The sequence below is a fragment of the Hyperolius riggenbachi genome, chromosome 2, assembly GCF_040937935.1.
Source record: "Hyperolius riggenbachi isolate aHypRig1 chromosome 2, aHypRig1.pri, whole genome shotgun sequence".
NCBI classification, from domain to species: domain Eukaryota; kingdom Metazoa; phylum Chordata; class Amphibia; order Anura; family Hyperoliidae; genus Hyperolius; species Hyperolius riggenbachi.
In genome coordinates, this window is record NC_090647.1 from 294,348,394 (window position 1) to 294,367,689 (window position 19,296).

Below are 19,296 nucleotides of genomic sequence, written 5' to 3' on the forward strand. Positions count from 1 at the left end.
TAGCAAATTTAAATTTTGCACTTACGGGTGGTGCAGCTCCTTCAGCAGGGAGGCTGGGCGGTGAACTCCGGCTGGCCTGTTGAACCTTTGCCATGTTGAGCTCATGCTGTCGTTTCTCCCGTTTTTGCTCCGCCATGTACTGCAGGTACTTGTCCAGGTCAGTCTCCATCAGCTTTTGTAATGCCTGCTGCATTACCGGGTCAGCACCCATGGACAGTCCAGTACTGGCCAGTTCCGGGCGAGTACTGTCAGAAACTCTGGGATTGGGGTCCATACTGACAGTCTCTGGCGTAACTGTTGCAACAGGGCCCGCAGGATGCTCAACCTCTGTACGCCTAGGATCTTCAGTCTCTGGTTCCCCTAGACTGTCAGATGGGCTGGTATCCACTTCAGCGGACACTCCCGGCTCCCGCAGTTGCTGGGCATCCCATCTGGACAAGTCTGCTATCAGGTCCCGTTTGTTCTTGCGGAGGATGCCAATGCCCCTCTCTTCGCAAAGATTTTCCAGGTCTGCTAGGCACATGTTCTGGTAGTTCCCGGACATTTCCATGCCAAATAAAATAAAACTTTTGGGGAGGGGTACTGGCTACACAGTCTCTCTGTATATATAAAAAATATATTGCCTTCCAGCTACACCAACGAATTAGTTTGTTTCTTGATAGCGCTAGCGCTATCTTAGATACTTTCAGCACAACACAGGTCCCAACCGCTGCCTAACACTGTCACAGGAGCCCTAGTGGCTGACCGCACTTAGCCTTCTAAACGGTGCCAGCGCACAGATCGTGCGAACTCTGGTCGCAGTCAATGCGCAGGAACCGTTAAGAATTGGCCGCAGACAACTCAGAAGGGAGCCTGTGAGACACGGGTGATTACAACTTCACCCACTGGTTCAGAGTAAACTGCCACCACCGCGGTTACCATGGGACCGTGGAGCCCACTAACTGACTAGTCCTGCGAATAAAACGGTTAAACACACGATATTCTGTCTAGCCAACAACAAACAAACAGTAGCGTATCTTCAGAGACCCGGGATCAGTTCTGTGTGTGCTGATAAGCAGGGTAGCGGACAGTGAATGACTTGGAGAAAGTCGTTTATTCACGCAATATAAATAATTAATATATACAGACAATTATTAAAATCACAATTATTAAGACAGTAATAGCCAGTATGAAATAAAAAGGGAGAAAATACTTATGGTTTGTGCAAATATGTCCTTGTGGAAAAATCATAAAGTTCTTGGTTTCAATCAGAGTTCCGCAGAATTCTTTGTTCCAGATTCCAGAAGAGATGGCCAATCAAGATGGCCGCTCGCACATGTGTCCTTTGTCTCAGGGCTTCATTCAAAGTTCAGCACAATGGCCACCAGCCCTATGTCCTCTGAGCTGGCAGCAGGATGTTCTCATATGGATGGAATGGGAGGACTTCCTTCCCAGGCAGCTCATTCACTTTTAATGGAGCTGAGATCAGAGGCGGGCTTCCAGAGTCGGCCCCAGGCCGGACTATGGTAATCACATCTGGGCAGGGGCTTTAGCAACCTCATAATCCTGACATGTTCCCTAGGCAGACCTGCGCGGCCGGCACACAAATAATAATTACATATTCTCGATCCCCAGAACCTACCGATTAATATGATATCAAACTTGGGCATGTTTGCATGCCCGGCTAAAAAACGGTGGAATTCCCCGAGTTCTGATTCTGCCAGTGGCCCCAATTTAATATCAAAATACTCACAAGATCCGGACCAGCAGAAGGATATAACTCCCACAGCTCTCCGATGTATGATACTTCTAAAACATGCATAAAGATCATAACTCTATGTTTCCCTATCCTGGCTGAATGGTTCCGCTAAGTCTGCCCCCTGCTTGGATTAGCTTCATTGGCTCTGAAAAGACTCCTGGTTTGTTAATTAACATCTGAGTGTTACCCCTCTGGCTTCATTAGCAAGTCACAGGGCACAGGCTTCATGAAAAGAACTCTGCTAATTACTCCCCTGAAGACAGCAGAGACTCCCCAGGCTGGACTGCCTGGTGTCCACAGACACGAGATTCTGATTGGGGCAGCGCAACGACAACCGAGGCAGGAAGTCGATTGCGGCTGCGTTTTCTGCGCACTGACGGCTCGTCCGTCACAGTTACCTCCTCTGTAGTTATTTTACCTCCTCTGTAGTTAATTTACCCTCTCTGTAGTTAATTTACCTCCTCTGTAGTTATTTTCACACGCCTGTCTTTAACTCTGGAGTTATTTTAAGGATTGGAGAGTTAACTTAAAGACAGAAGAGTTAACGTTAGGCTTGCCTGAGGTAAAATGTTTCCTGAATACTACATGCCTTATCACCATGGTAACAACTCTAGAAGAGTTATTAAAGACAGGAGATAAGCTTAGTGAATTGAGGCCAATGACCCTAAAGATAAAGCCAGGGCAACAATGGAATGGTTTAACCACTTGATGACCCACCCTTTACCCCCCCTTAAGGACCAGCGCTGTTATTTGTGATCTGTGCTGGGTGGGCTCTACAGCCCCCAGCACAGATCAGGGTGCATCTAGAGCGATCAGATCGCCCCCCTTTTTCCCCCACTATGGGGATGATGTGCTGGGGGGGTCTGATCGCTCCTGCCTGCCGGTGTTGCGGGGGGGGGCACCTCAAAGCCCCCCTCCGTGGCGAAATCCCCCCCCCCCTCCCTCTCCTACCTGGCCCCCTGGTGTTCCGGCCTGCACAGGACGCTATCCGTCCTGTGCAGCCAGTGACAGGACGTCCCCTGTCACATGGCGGCGATCCCCGGCCGCTGATTGGCCGGGGATCGCCGATCTGCCTTACGGCGCTGCTGCGCAGCAGCGCCGTACAATGTAAACAAAGCGGATTATTTCCGCTTGTGTTTACATTTAGCCTGCGAGCCGCCATCGGCGGCCCGCAGGCTATTCACGGAGCCCCCCGCCGTGATTTGACAGGAAGCAGCCGCTCGCGCGAGCGGCTGCTTCCTGATTAATCAGCCTGCAGCTGGCGACGCAATACTGCGTCGCTGGTCCTGCAGCTGCCACTTTGCCGACGCGCGGTATGAGTGCGCGGTCGGCAAGTGGTTAAAACAAAACATATCTATGTGTTAGAATGGCCCAGTCAAAGTTCAGATCTAAATCCAATCGAGAATCTGTGGCAAATATCTGAAAACTGCTGTTCACAAACGCTGTCCATCTAATCTGACTGAGCTGGAGCTGTTTTGCAAAGAAGAATGGACAAGGATTTCAGTCTCTAGATGTGCAAAGCTGGTAGCGGCATACCCTAAAAGACTGGCAGCTGTAATTGCAGCAAAAGGTGGTTCTACAAAGTATTGACTCAGGGGGTCGAATAATTACGCACTACTCGCTTTGCAGTTATTTATTTGTAAAAAATGTTTGGAATGATGTATGATTTTCGATCCACTTCTCACATGTACACCACTTTGTATTGGTCTTTCACGTGGAATTCCAATAAAATTGATGCATGTTTGTGGCAGTAATGTGATAAAATGTGGAAAACTTCAAGGGGGCTGAATACTTTTGCAACCCACTGTAAGTGAGGTACATGCATGCCCAGTAGAGCAAAGCACAGAGGAAGAACAACATACATGAGTGGCTTTGTTCTCCTGGGCATTCACAGCCCTTACTCACACATGCCCAGTATGGATGTGCTTGTACACTGCTCATTATCAAATACAGGAACACCAGGGACATGGAGGGGGACAGGAGAAAGCCATAAGGGGGCAGAATAAGGACACAAGTTGGATATAAGGATGACACAAAAAGGGACAGAAGGATAACATAAAGAGGAACAGAAGGATGACATAAGGAGGGACAGAAGGATGACACAAGGGGAAACAGAAGGATGACACAAAGGAGGGCAAGAGGAGGCTACAAGGAAGGGCTAGAGGAGGCCACAAGGGGTGACAGAAGGAGGACACAAAGGGGGACAAGAGGAGGACAGAAGGATGACACAAGTGGGGACAAAAGGAGGCCACAAAGGGAGAAAAGAGGAGGCCACAAGGAGGGGACAGAAGGAGGACACAAAAGGGGACAAGAGGAGGCCACAAGAGGGACAGCAGGAGCCAGGAAGCCACAAAGGGTAACAGGAGCACGGCACAATAATTGGGGGGATAATATCTAGAAGATGCCTCTGGATCATAGACGCACCAGGTTTAGTATATTTTTTTCCCCTGGTTTTTGCCCTCTAAACCTAGGTGCATCTTAAAGTCCAGAGCATCTTATAGTCCGAAAAATACGGTATATGTACTGTATATATGTATTTAGTCTTTAGCACTCATCAGGCAATGTAATGGGCAACTGACTGCACTCAGACCAAAGGGGGAGGAATAATTACGCACACCCCACTTTGCAGTTATTTTTTCTTAAAAAATGTTTGGAATCAGGTATGATTTTCGTTCCACTTCTCACGTGTGCACCACTTTGTATTGGTCTTTCACGTGGAGTTCCAATAAAATTGATTCATGTTTGTGGCAGTTATATGACAAAATGTGGAAAACTTCAAGGGGGCCGAATACTTTTGCAAACCTATATATATATATACAGTGGAGGAAATAATTATTTGACCCCTCACTGATTTTGTAAGTTTGTCCAATGACAAAGAAATGAAAAGTCTCAGAACAGTATCATTTCAAAGGTAGGTTTATTTTAACAGTGGCAGATAGCACATCAAAAGGAAAATCGAAAAAATAACCTTAAATAAAAGATATCAACTGATTTGCATTTCATTGAGTGAAATAAGTTTTTGAACCCTCTAACAATAAAAGACTTAATACTTAGTGGAAAAACCCTTGTTTGCAAGCACAGTGGTCAAACGTTTCTTGTAATTGATGACTAAGTTTGCACACATTTTAGGAGGAATGTTGGTCCACTCCTCTTTGCTGATCATCTCTAAATCCCTAAGGTTTCGAGGCTGTCTCTGTGCAACTATGAGCTTGAGCTCCCTCCATAGGTTTTCTATTGGATTAAGGTCCGGAGACTGACTAGGCCACTCCATGACCTTAATGTGCTTCTTCTTGAGCCACTCCTTTGTTGCCTTTGCTGTATGTTTTGGGTCATTGTCGTGCTGGAACACCCATCCACGACCCATTTTCAGTTTCCTGGCAGAGGGAAGGAGGTTGTCGTTCAGGATTTCACGATACATGGCTCCGTCCATTTTCCCGTTAATGCGATTAAGTTGTCCTGTGCCCTTAGCAGAAAAACACCCCCAAAGCAAAATGTTTCCACCCCCATGCTTGATGGTGGGGACGGTGTTTTGGGGGTCATAGGCAGCATTTTTCTTCCTCCAAACACAGCGAGTTGAGTTAATGCCAAAGAGCTCTATTTTGGTCTCATCAGACCACAGCACCTTCTCCCAGTCACTCACAGAATCATTCAGGTGTTCATTGGCAAACTTCAGACGGGCCTGCACATGTGCCTTCTTGAGCAGGGGGACCTTGCGAGCCCTGCAGGATTTTAATCCATTGCGGTGTAATGTGTTTCCAATGGTTTTCTTGGTGACTGTGGTCCCTGCTAATTTGAGGTCATTCACTAACTCCTCCCGTGTAGTTCTAGGATGCTTTTTCACCTTTCTCAGAACCATTGACACCCCACGAGGTGAGATCTTGCGTGGAGCCCCAGAGCGAGGTCGATTGATGGTCATTTTGTGCTCCTTCCATTTTCGAACAATCGCACCAACAGTTGTCACCTTCTCTCCCAGCTTCTTGCTAATGGTTTTGTAGCCCATTCCAGCCTTGTGCAGGTCTACAATTTTGTCTCTGACATCCTTGGACAGCTCTTTGGTCTTTCCCATGTTGGAGAGTTTGGAGTCTGCTTGATTGATTGATTCTGTGGACAGGTGTCTTTTATACAGGTGACTAGTTAAGACAGGTGTCCTTAATGAGGGTGACTAATTGAGTAGAAGTGTCTAACCACTCTGTGGGAGCCAGAACTCTTAATGGTTGGTAGGGGTTCAAAAACTTATTTCACTCAATGAAATGCAAATCAGTTGCTATCTTTTATTTAAGGTTATTTTTTTTTATTTTCCTTTTGATGTGCTATCTGCCACAGTTAAAATAAACCTACCATTGAAATGATACTGTTCTGAGACTTTTCATTTCTTTGTCATTGGACAAACTTACAAAATCAGTGAGGGTTAAAATAATTATTTCCTCCACTGTATATATATATATATATCAATCATTAAAATTAACCCCTCACCTCCCCCACTTTTTCATAGTTGACAAAATAAATTTACATTTAAATTTATTTAATTTAAAAAAATACATAGTTACATTAGGGACTAAACTTTTTGTTAATGTGTATGTCATGCGGGTATATTACTTTTAGTTTTGCAAATAGGGGCTTGTAATTAGTGACGGAAGCAAAACGGAAAAAATACATCTTTATTTGCAAATAAGATATTGTCGCCATACATTGTACTAGGAAAACATTTTAAACGTTGTAATAACTGGGAGAAATAGGCAAATAAAGTAGGTAGATTTTAAATGACAGTAGCATGTATTATTTTAAAACTATAATAGCAGAAATCTGAGAAATAATGGATTTTCCCCATTTTTTTCTTATTATTCCCGTTAAGATGTATTTAACGTAAATTCTTAGCAAAATAAACCATCCAAAGAAAGCCTAATTGGTGGTGAAAAAAACAAGGTATAGATCATCATGTTGTGATTAGTAGTTATTGGTGAATAAAAGAGTGGAGCGTTGAAAGGTGAAAATTGCTCTGGTTAAGTGGTCAAGGGACTTGCTTGACATTTCTTGCTTGACAGTCAAAAACAGGACCCATGTAAATGCAGGAAGAGCTCTTCCACTGGTCCTTCTTCTTCTGGCACTTTGCTAACAATAGTTTTCCACCGGTCTCTGAAAACCTGACCACCATTTGATGGTCACCAGGTCAGCCTCCATTCTTCCAGTGAGTTTTAGGCTACACTTGTCACCGCCACAATATTAAGGGCCCATTCACATTAGAAATCGCTAAACGCTAACGCAAAACGCTGAACGTTTTTCTGGCGTTTTTTCCTAGCGATTTTTCACTGTATAGAGAGCGTTTTTCCAGCGATTAGCGTTTTGCGATTTCTAGTTCAATTCAAATACTTTTATTGAATCGCTAATCGCTCCAGAATCGCTCAGAAAACGCTGCATGCAACGCGTTTGCGTTTCAGCAAATCGGTAAACGCTTAGATGAGAACACTTCCATACACCTTAATTGTGCACATGTTTTTTTAAATCGCTAGCGATTTTCAGCAAAGCTGAAATCGCTCTGAAAACGCACAAGTGTGAATGGACCCTTAGGGTACCTGAGACAAAGTATATAGAAGAATTTATACTTATTTGGGGTTTCCTCCAGCCTTATGTACTCCATGGGTTTCCTCGCTGTTCTCCCGGGCGGCCCTGTTTGTCTGCAGTCCTTCTCATCAGAAAGGCTTCATGCCCCTCAATCGACCCTCCCATTACATTCCTGTCACTTTGAGCGTTCTATGTCTGTGCAGTACTACCTGCGGAAGGAGTCGGGAGTGGTGGATTTTTCTGTTAAATTTTTATGAAAATTGAATGGTGTAGGCCAGGGTTACATTGTCAATTTCTTAATGTACACTCACCTAAAGGATTATTAGGAACACTTGTTCAATTTCTCATTAATTCAATTATCTAATCAACCAATCACATGGCAGTTGCTTCAATGCATTTAGGGGTGTGGTCCTGGTCAAGACAGTCCTGAAATACAAACTGAATGTCAAAATGGGAAAGAAAGGTGATTTTAGCAATTTTCAACGTGGCATGGTTGTTGGTGCCAGATGGGTCGGTCTGAGTATTTCACAAACTGCTCAGTTACCGGGATTTCTAGGGTTTACAAAGAATGGTGTGAAAAGGGAAACACATCCAGTATGTGGCAGACCTGTGGGCAAAAATGCCTTGTTTATGCTAAAGGTCAGAGGAGAATCGGCCGACTGATTAAAGCTGATTGAAGAGCAATGTTGACTAAAATAACTCGTTACAACCGAGGTATGCAGCAAAGCATTTGTGAAGCCACAACAGGCACAACCTTGAGACTGGGCTACAACAGCAGAAGACCCCACCGGGTACCACTCATCTCCACTACAAATAGGAAAAAGAGGCTACAATTTGCACGAGCTAACCAAAATTGGACAGTTGAAAAATGTTGCCTGGTCTGATGAGTCTCGATAGAGTCAGAATTTGGTGTAAACAGAATGAAAACATGGATCTATCATGCCACTGTGCAGGCTGGTGGTGGTGTAATGGTGTGGGGGGTGTTTTCTTGGCATATTTTAGGCCCCTTAGTGCCAATTGGGCATCGCTTAAATGCCACGGGCTACCTGAGCATTGTTTCTGACCATGTCCATCCCTTCATGACCACTATGTACCCATCCTGATGGCTACTTCCTGCAGGACAATGCACCATGCCACAAAGCTCGAATCATTACAAATTGGTTTCTTGAACATGCCAATGAGTTTACTGTACTAAAATGGCCCCCACAGTCACCAGATCTCAACCCAATAGAGCATCTTTGGGATGTGATGGAATGGGAGCTTCGTGCCCTGGATGTGCATCCCGCAAATCTCCATCAACTGCAAGATGCTATCCTATCAATATGGGCCAACATTTCTAAAGAATGCTTTCAGCACCTTGTTGAATCAATGCCACATAGAATTAAGGCAGTTCTGAAGGCGAACGGGGGTCAAACACCATATTAGTATGGTGTTCCTAATGATCCTTTAGGTGAGTGTATAGCACTCTCTTAATGTATAGTCGCAAGCAATTTCTTAATGTATAGTCGCAAGCAATTTTTTTCAGAGTTTGCAATCATTTTTTTTCCATAATTGGAGAAAACTTTTAACACAGGTGTGTGGTCATTGGACAGATTTTTCAAATATTACAAACAATCAGAATTTTTTTTTAAGTTTTAATTCTTGAATTGAAAAGAAGTTTAAAATGTTTTATTTTGTGTGGACATCTTAACAGTGATTTTTTTTTAAAGAAAAAACTAAAATTAATAAATACTAATGCTTCACTAAGTGAACACTTATTTAAAAATAAGAATTATGATTAAGCACTGCTGTCAAAAATAATCATTTTTTTTAAATAATTATGAAAGACAATTCATCACTTTATAAGAGCATAATTGGTGAGCATAATTAGTTAATGGTTAGTAAATGTGTGATATGTGAACATACAGGCACAGGTTTTCTTGTAAATAGATTGTACAGAATTGTCCTTGCATTACAGTGGGTCGCCACAGATTGAAGCATATGCAGGGCCGGGCCGAGGCAGAGGCGAGAGAGGCTTCAGCCTCAGGGTGCAGTGTAAGAGGGGGCACACAACTCACTCAGCTATCATTCCCTTAGTGTGTTTGAAGCAAAGAGAAATAAGAAAAGGGGATACATGGCAGTGACAGCAAGCCAGATAACTAGAGATTTAGGTGTTGAGGGCCTTGGGTGCCTCTTAGTCTAATAGCAATCAGTGTGTGACGGCTGGGGTGGGAGGGATGGAGGGGCGCAATTTGGTGTCTCAGCCTTGGGTGCTGGAGGACCTTGTCCCGGCTCTGCGTATACGGCCCTTTGTATTTATAATCTAGGTAGAAGTCCTATGTGAGTAGTATCATGCTGGGCTAGCGTGCAGACTAGCGTGCAGACTGTCTCATTAATATGCAGTCTGCAATTGAAAGCGATTTCTAGCAGTATACAAAGGAGCTACAGTTTTGGCAGATTTTAACTGCTGTTTTATGCCTCATCTACACGGTGCAATTTTTCATCAGATAGACGGATCTAGATAGAGTTAATAAGAAATTGCCTGATGTCCAAATAGTTTCAGATCAATTTTGCGATAGATTTTGCTTTGATAAGTACCCAAAATCTATTGCAAAATCTAACGCAATCCAGCTGGACCGGTAATAGATCCTTCTAATTGATCCGATCTGAGGGAAAATTGTACCGTGTAGATGAGGCTTTACCTTTATACTCTCATGTTCTGCTGTGTAACTTGTGACAGGAAGAGTTGGGAATATCTCCAACAGAGAAATTAGTTAAAACTCATCAGAAATGTCTCTACTCTATCCAATGCTTAAAAATGTAATTTGCTAAAATCCCACTTCAAGGTAAATTAATTTGTTTAGCGCATTTTCATATAAACTAGCAGAAACCTTATGCAGAAGACACTGTGCTTGGGCTAAAAATATTAATTCCAGTAAAAAGTACATAAAATGAAGTATTTCATACGGCAATCTAGTAAAAGTAAAATAAAAAATATATAGCAAAATTTCAAAAATGAGCAGTTATTAAACAATGTATAGATACTGTGTAGGACCCATTTATGATTTAGTGGTTGTTCCTTGCAGGAAGTACATTGAGAAACTACCACTTCTGCTCATATTACTTGCAACATATTACAATTACTTTATTGCACACGGGCACCTCCTACTTTTATAGATAGCTACTATATAGTTTGTAGTATAGTTGTCAGCAGTTATCAGGTTTATCAGTCTGAATGTAGCAGAAAGAATAAAATACAGATTCGGTAGTCTGGAGGGAGAATAGAAGAGGTATACACTAGTAATGTAAATAAAAGTCTGTGCAGTAAGCTCAGGGCTGGGCCGAGGCAGAGGCAAGAGAGGCTCCAGCCTCAGGGCGCAGTGTAGGAGGGGGCACACAACTCATTCAACTATCATTCCCCAATTGTGTTTGAAGCAGAGAGAAATAAGAAAAGGGGAACATGGCAGTGACTGCAAGCCAGATAACTAGAGATTAAGGTGTTGGGGGCCCTGGGGCGCCTCTTAGTCTAATAGCAATCCGTGTGTGACGGCTGGGGTGGGCGCACTTTGGTGTCTCAGCCTTGGGTGCTGGAGGACCTTGTCCCGGCTCTGAGTAATAGTAGTGGATGATTGGTGTCAGGACACCTTCTGGGGAAAAGGCACAGGAAACAAAAATGAGAGGCTCCCTTAGCTTGCTATTTCAATTGGCCTGGCACTGCTATTGGCCTGAGGAAGCGGGCTCAGACCCGTGAAACGCGTTGCCTGTGCTACCAGTAAAATCTTTTGTCCCTACAAAGATTTGTCGTCCTTGAGGTAAGCAACCTCAAACCTTTTCTCGGTTTTAAACTGCTTTTAAACGCTTTTATATACCACCAGGGCGCCTCTTTAAACCATTTAGTGCGGCTCTGAGTAAGCTCAAATAAACGGCATCCACCGCATATAGATAACAATTTACTTTATTGAGCTATAACAGGCTTATGCTTGGTACACACGGTGCTATGAACTAAAGTACAGCCTTTTGCTGGATACACACGGTGCGTTCCCGCACTCGATGCCCCGCTCAATTCCCGGCCGTTCGATTATTTCCGATCATTTCCGAGTGCATTTCGATGATTGTTAGGCCGATTCTCATGCAAAGTATGCCAAAACGACCTAACGATCCATCGAAACGGGAATCAGACATGTTGGAAATAATCGAGCAGCCGGGAATCGACTGGAATCGAGCGGGGAATCGAGTGCACGAACGCACCGTGTGTATCCAGCAAAGGGCTGTACTTTAGTTCATATCTAACTATACATAGGATTTAGTGGACTACTGTGGCACCTGACATGTTGGGTAGTAGTAATCTGTCTACTGCTATCTAATGCTGTCCAGGACATTTAACAATGTAATGAGTTTTTTCCAGGATTATTTACATTTTTCATTTATGTTCTACTTGCAGCATTTCAAGATGTGAATGTAATGGCAATCCTTGGCATTGGCTTCCTATTTGCCTTCTTAAAGAAATTTGAATACAGTGGAGTTGCATTTAATTTCCTGACCACAGCAGTTGGACTGCAATGGGCCATCATTCTAAATGCGTTCCTGTTTAAAACTCCCTCTGCAGTTCCAGGAATTAGTACAGCCAGGTAGGTTTATGCATCCTATACTGTGTATTACTAATCCTCTGCTCGATCAGATTTATTGAATGATGTGCCAGTTTTGTAAATATATCAAATACCAGCCCTGTGGGAGTAGAATGTATGCTAGTGTACAGAGATCTTAACTACAACTCATCCTGCTGAGGCTCTTGAACTCCAAGCAAATAAAAAGGGTGCCGGAGGCGCCCTGTTGAGAACGGCTCCATCAAAGCTGAGGCCTATTTTATCAGGCTTGTCTACCACCCAAATTACCTGTTATACAGTATACTTACCCCATCCCCTTACATACCCTGCAGTACTGCACATAGGTATCGCCAAAACAGTGGAACCCAGTGGCGTAGCTAAGGACCTTTGGGCCCACGGTGCAAGTTTTATTTGGGCTCCTCCCAAGTGGCGCACCAAAACCGGCCAAGGATTTCCACAGTGTCAGAAGTGCAAGAAGGGGATGGGGAAGAGTTTGTTAATAATTACTACTATTTAAAGCATCTATAGAAGTGATTATTACAAGCACAGGACCAATAGAGAGCTAATATTGTGCTTGAGGAAGGGCCCCTCTGGCCCAAGGGCCCCTGTGTGGTCGCTACCTCTGCACCTCAGAAGCAAAACCTAGTATATGTTGGACAGAAGTAAAGGCACCTCTCCTATTTACTCATCTGACAAGTGACACCACCACATGCAGAGGAAGCAGCTTCTTCAGGGGTGTAGAAACAGGAGGTGCAGAGTTGGCGACCGCATCGGGGCCCTTGGGCTAGAGGGGCCCTCCCTCAACTGCAGTATTAGCTCTCTATTGGTCTTATGCTCATAATAATCACTTCTATAGATGCTTTGAATAGTGGTAGTAGTCATTAACAAAGTGCTCCCCACCCCCTTCTTGCACCTCTGACACTATGGTTGCCATTGCCAGGTTTGGTGCATCGTAACAATTGTTATGTATAGAGTGCTTGCAGGAGCCCCAATGTAAAACTTGCATCGGGGCCCACAACTCCTTAGCTACGCCACTGAGCTTCTTTGTAGGCTTTGCAGATGTGAATACCCATTTATGTCTTCAATCCACACAGGCAGTCACAGGGCAAACGAGCACAATACAAATTGAGGCTCCATGCTGTTGGGTACAATAATAACCACTGTTGGCTGCTAGCACTCATGAAACTATGTAAAAGATTATGCTCATTCTTCGATGGGACAGTACAGTTGACAAAAGAAAGAACATTTTGGTTGTTACCTAAAAGCAAACGTCATATATTTTACTGAGGGCATAACTACACTTATGTTTTCCTTGCTATGATATACAGTCATGAATGTTTTGGTGTTACAGACAATGAAATGTGCACAAATACTGAGATAAAACATTATTTAAAGATTAGCTGCTTTGAGTGATGTATTGAATGAGAGCTTTCAAATATGAGTTGATCAGCAGATTTGCTCTGAAATAAGTAAAACTGCATAAGAAGTACACCATGTAAATGATCTGTAATTGCAAACTGTACATGAAAACAGGTGTCTTATAACACCGCCACGCTTTGCCGAGATTATTTGCATTAACATCCCTGGAGGCAGAGTAAGCACCTGGATATACCTGCAAACACTTTTTTTAGTTCAGTTCCCTGGGAGCCCTTAAAGTGGTATAAAACTCAAAATTGCATCTGTGCTCTAAAACATTTAGCACAGCATAAAACTACAAAAAGAACAAAAATGAAAAACCGGTTTTAAGAATTTTGAAGCTTTCAGGGGCAAACGCAGGATTTTTAAGGGGGGGGGGGGGTTCCTGAAAGGTCCAGAAGCACGTATGTCCCGAGTGCTTCCGAATACAGGTGGCTCCATACTGCCCATGCACAAAAGTGCGCTGGCGTATTACGGAGCTGCCTATCTTTGGAAGTACTCAAGGACACTAGTGTTTCTGAGGGCTTCTGGTAGCAGCAAATGTGAACAGGGTACAGCGCTGGAACAACTCCCCAAGAGAGGAACGGGAGATAGACTTAGTTTGGACAATTCAGTGGAATATGCTACATAGTTTCACATAGCGCAAGCGATACCCATATGATGCAGGGATATATGCATCTGCGGAAGATGTCGGCGCTACATAAATACTAAATAATAATATTTTGCCTCACCAGGATTGCACTTTTATTTAGCTTTCCTGTAAGACAAGAACACACAGCCAGCTCTAGGGGAAGAGGGAAACAAAGGTGAATGAGGGAGGGCTGGTGCACACCAAGAGTGCTTCTGAGCGTTTTTCAAATCAACAGTGATTTGAAAAGCGCTTGGCTAATGTTACCCTATGTGGGTGTTCCCACAGCAGCGTTGTGATTTTTTCAAAATCGCAGGTATACTGCATGTAGTATGTTTTTGAGCAATTCATTCAAAAATCGCTCTGAAAATCACTTCACAAAATCACACTCACAAATTGCTAGCGATTGCTATTGTCATTTTGGCGTTGCACTAGCCCAGAGAGAGGAGTGGAGAAATTGAGAATAGCCTGAGATGGAGCAGAGAATGCATCTGTATTGCAGTCCCACATCACACAGGCTACTTGCCTGTAATCGGACTCCTGTCCCTGTCAGTCTCTCACACAAGTCAGAAAGAAGCCCTCCTGGAGTCTAGGGACTGTCAAAAACTTTTCAGCTTTTTAAACACCTTACCCACACATGCAGTCATTATAACAATGGGGAGAGACCAGACAGATGTTTGCCCACAGACCCTGAGTCCAGGCAAGCTCTGCATCATGCTGTGCATATTTACCAGCTTGCCTGCACTCTAATTTCATCATGTCTGACACTTCTGTGCTGTGGAGAGTCCAGGACTCCATAATCAACATTCTCTCACTGCAGGCTGCATCTTCTTGTGAGGGTTGTGAGGGAAGCTCGGCTGCCTCTCTCATTCTATTAGCTGGAGGGAGGCACCAGAAGTAAGAAGGGAGGGAGAATGAGGCTGTTTATATTATGCAGGCTTCCCTGGCTGAATACACAGCTCAGTGCAGGGGGGAGGTTCCAGACACCCGGAATAGCCCCCTGAGTTCGCCAGTGGCTTTGTTCACTAAATCTAATTGATAACATTGTTGGTTTGCTGGACAAATTATCAGATTGTCTTGTAATTAAGTAATTACTGAGAAAAAACAGCTTTTGGTATTTATTTATCCTGCACCAACAGTTGAATACAAGCTGATAATCTAATGACATAGACAATCTTAAGCCCCATACACACGTTCAACAGCGGTCTTATAAAGGTGCATACATACGCCATACTTTAGCAAACGAAGGGTCCGTCAGACCCTCCCGCTGGGCGGACGTTCTGCCGACAGTAGGACGTGTGTACACGCTGTCGGCAGACTGATAAGACTATTTCTGACAGATCTGCTCCATCTTCCTCTCACTTCAGGTTCCCTTAAACCCCCCTTAAATTTGATGTCGGACCTTGTCCAAAATTGGCATTTTCTTCTATTGGATATAGTCTGAGATAGGAAAATGTTGATGCCGCTAGATGACGCTGATGCCCAAAAAATCCAGCACTGCATCATCCTTTTCCTTCCGACGCTCTAATCGCCAGTGGCCTCATCGCCTGTCACTGCATCAGGTAATATAAATATTAAGGGGCGCATTTGGGCCAGCCGTAGGGGCACTGCTGTTGGTGGTCCGGCATGGCGTAACTCTATTTGGATCAGAGTGTCGGACAAAGTCTGTCACTTTGATCCCTTTCAGACGCAGAATCAATTTTATTTGGCCAAATAAGTTTACACCTACTAGGAATTTGCTTATCGGACAGAGACAACACACTGTAGATTTTACAAGTCAATTACAGTATATAGGTTAAAGTGGTAGTAAACGGTGAGTTTTTCAGTTGTGTGCTGAAATGCTTTTCAGTTCTAGCAGTTTTAGTGTGGTTCTGTATAAAGCATGGCTATCGCTTGAGGGAAGAAGCTGTTCTTTTGCCTGGAATTTTTTGTTGCCACTGAACAGTATCTCACTCCTGAAGGCATAAGTTAGAAGATGGAGAGAGCAGGGGGAAAGCAGCATGGAGTGCTGGGTGATAACAACATTACGCTAATGCTTGTCAGGTCACCTCCTTGTTCTAGAGTGAGGAGACACAGAGCCTCCAGATCCCTGCTACCGATCCTTTACCCCGATCACCAACGCCCCACCACCACCTCAGCACACCCAAAAAATTGAGTTGTTGATTGGAAAAGAAGATTGGAAAGGGTTACTGTTTTAAGGTACAATAAAATTATCTGATTTTACAGTAATTCGATAAAAACGATCGTCTCTCTCGAAAAAATCGAAAGCTTTTTTTTCATTCGACTGAAAAATCTGATCGGATTTCTCGTTTTTTCGATTTAAATCGATCCGGAATGCCAGATATTTCTCTTCAATTTCTACTAAAGATTGTATGGTGTGTGTTGGATTGTTAATTTATTAATATACACACCCTAGCAATTTTCTCTGAGTTTCCAATCATTTTTATCATAACTGAGGAAAATGAACATATGTGTGTGGTACATTGGTCATATTTTTGAAATGTTACAATCAGTCAGAAAAATTGATTGCAATTCCTAAATTGCACAGATATTTAAAAAATTGTATGGTGTGTGGCCACCTTTAGACCAATGAATTTCATACCAGTTTTATTTTGGGACAGTTTAATATGAACGTTCTAACTTTGGGATCATTCACATTGAATGAGTGTGCTTGTGTTTTGGCAAGTACATGCGATATGGGAACTGCAAACTAATGTGGTTTTGCAGACATAGGGAACACATTTAAGTGTAACTGAAATACAGTTTTTATTGAATGTTTACAGAGTAATGTCATATTTGCACATTACGGTGCTAGTCTGTTTGATAAACGTTTAACATCATGAAAACTATGGTGTGTTGGCCAATAACTAAATGTTCTGTAAGGCCCCATTCACACTGGGAATCACAAAACGTTAGAAAAATCAATAACATTTTGCAAGTTGATTTTCCACTGTACAGGAAAGCGATTTTGGAGCGATTGTGTTTTGTGATTCATTGAAATGCAATCGCTCCAAAATCACTACAAAATGCTGCATGCATCCGTATGCTAATCCTACCTGTAACCCTACCATAGTATATGCACTCTTGACACTGTAACTTCCGAAGTGTGCAGTGTGTAACTTCCATTTAGTGCAATTGATCCTCTTTGTCATATGTTGCATAATTTTCAAACCCTAAATTGTGTGCTTTTTGATACCACTCTGAAAACGATAAAACTTTGTATTATGACCTTTTTTCACTTTGTTTAATAAAAATACCCTGTGGTTTAAAAAAAAATGCTGCATGCACCATGTTTGCGATTTCAGCAAATCACTAATCGCTGGCAAACACTACAGTGTGAACACTACCATTGATTGGCATTGCCATATTGCTTTTTCAAGCACTAGTGATTTACAGACAAGGTGGAATCACTAATAAAATGCTCCAGTGTTAATGAGGCCTAATTCCCCTGAAGCTTACTGAGGTGGAAAACATTTTGAATTTTTCAGCTTGGTTGTAACTGGAATCCCCATTATATGATACTTATGTCTCTATTCCTGGGTTCTCCTCCCTCCAGACTGAGAAGTGGAAGGCAGTTGCAGTATTAATATAAGATCTAGATCAGTAGAAGCACCGATACAAGTTAATAATACACTACAAATATATTCATCATAAACCATCTGTTATTAGATTAGATAATAATTCTACTAAGCAATAAATATATGTGAAATGCTAACATAATGTAATTCCATGGAAAATGTAATACTTTATGTACAGCTGCACACTAGTAGACATGCTAGTTTTTTTTATTCATAATAATTTCAAGTGATAGTCTAGCCCCCCAACAATAGCAGTCACCTCTACAGCAATCAGCCAAGCTGAAAAAGCCTCATCTTACTGCTACTGCAGCAGGGCCGGCGCTACCATTAAGGCAAAGGAGGCAGCTGCCCCAGGGCCCCAGAGCTTGTAGGGGCCCCCAGTGGCTACAAGAGGAAAAAAAATTCAAATCGGCCTTATAGTTTTTGAGAAAATCGATTTTAAAGTTTCAAAGGAAAAAAAAAAATACACATTTAAAAACCTGCCGACTTTAATGGTTAATAGCAAATCCACCTTAAATGCTAGAAACCCTAAATTTGCAGGATATGTTAAAGCCAATGGGTACCGCTATAAAAAAAAAAAGTCAGATACTCACCTAAGGAGAGGGAAGGCTCGGTCCTAATGAGCCTTCCCTCTCCTCTCCCGGTGCCCTCGGTGCTGCGCTGGCTCCCCCGTTCGCGTCCGCCGCCGCAGGGACTTCGGAGGTCTTCGGGAGCACTCGGGCTTCCGAAGACGGGCCGCTCCATACTACATACGCGCGAGCGCGTCATAGAGGGCGCTCGCGCATGCGTAGTATAGAGCGGCCCCGTCCCTGGGAGCCCGAGTGCTCCCGAAGGCTTCCGAAAGCTCCCTTCGGCATGCGGAAGTGGCAGTATTTGACCGAACTGGTCGAATACTGCCACGGGGGATCCTGCGCGGGACCGGGCACCGGGAGAGGAGAGGGAAGGCTCATTAAGACCGAGCCTTCCCTCTCCTTAGGTAAGTATCTGACTTTTTCTTTTTTGAAACGGTAAACATTCACTTTAAGGCCCCGTTCACACTGCACGCGTTTCCAGCCGCGTTTTGGAAACGCGTGCAGGTGGCCGACACGCACGACATCAGACATTGCATAGAGTGCAATGTCTGATGTTCACACTGCATGCGTTCCGGACCTGTGCGGTCCGGGAACGCATGCTGCATGCATTTTTTGTAAAAACGCATGGCTGTCCCATTCACTTTTCAGTGATGGGATCAGCCACGCAACGCACACAAACGCGGATGGTGTGCGTTCGTACGCGTTGCGGTCCGCACGCGTTCCGCACGCATGGCCATCCGCGTTTGTGATGTGAACGGGGCCTAAAGAGACTCCGTAACAAAAATTTCATCCGGTTTTCTTCCATCCTACAAGTTCCAAAATCTATTCTAATGTGCTCTGGCTTACTGCAGCACGTTCTACTATCACCATCTCTGTAATAAATCAACTTCTCTCTCTCTTGTCAGACTTGTCAGCCTGTGTCTGGAAGGCTGCCAAGTTCTTCAGTGTTGTGGTTCTGTGATGCATCTCCCCCCTCCAGGCCCCTCTCTGCACACTGCCTGTGTGTTATTTATATTAGTGCAGCTTCTCTCTGCTCTCTTATCTTTTACAAGCTGGATAAATCATCCTCTGAGCTGGCTGGGCTTTCACATACTGAGGAATTACATACAGGCAGAGCTGTCTGCACTCTGCAGGAAGAAACAGCCTGACACTTCAGTGGAAGATAGCTACAGGGGGAAAGAAACACACAAATGATCTCTTGAGATTCAAAAGGAAGGCTGTA

At 43.7% G+C, this 19,296-nt stretch overlaps 1 protein-coding gene across 5 annotated transcripts in view; it reads left to right on the forward strand.

Moving 5' to 3' along the window:
* Positions 1-19,296, forward strand: part of LOC137544351 (RH-like protein) — a 107,756-nt gene that overhangs the window by 53,406 nt on the left and 35,054 nt on the right. For all 5 annotated transcript variants that reach the window (XM_068265417.1, XM_068265420.1, XM_068265418.1 and 2 more), the window contains one exon: positions 11,718-11,904. In XM_068265417.1, coding sequence (XP_068121518.1) covers positions 11,718-11,904 — 187 coding nt within the window. The remainder of the gene's footprint in view (positions 1-11,717; positions 11,905-19,296) is intronic.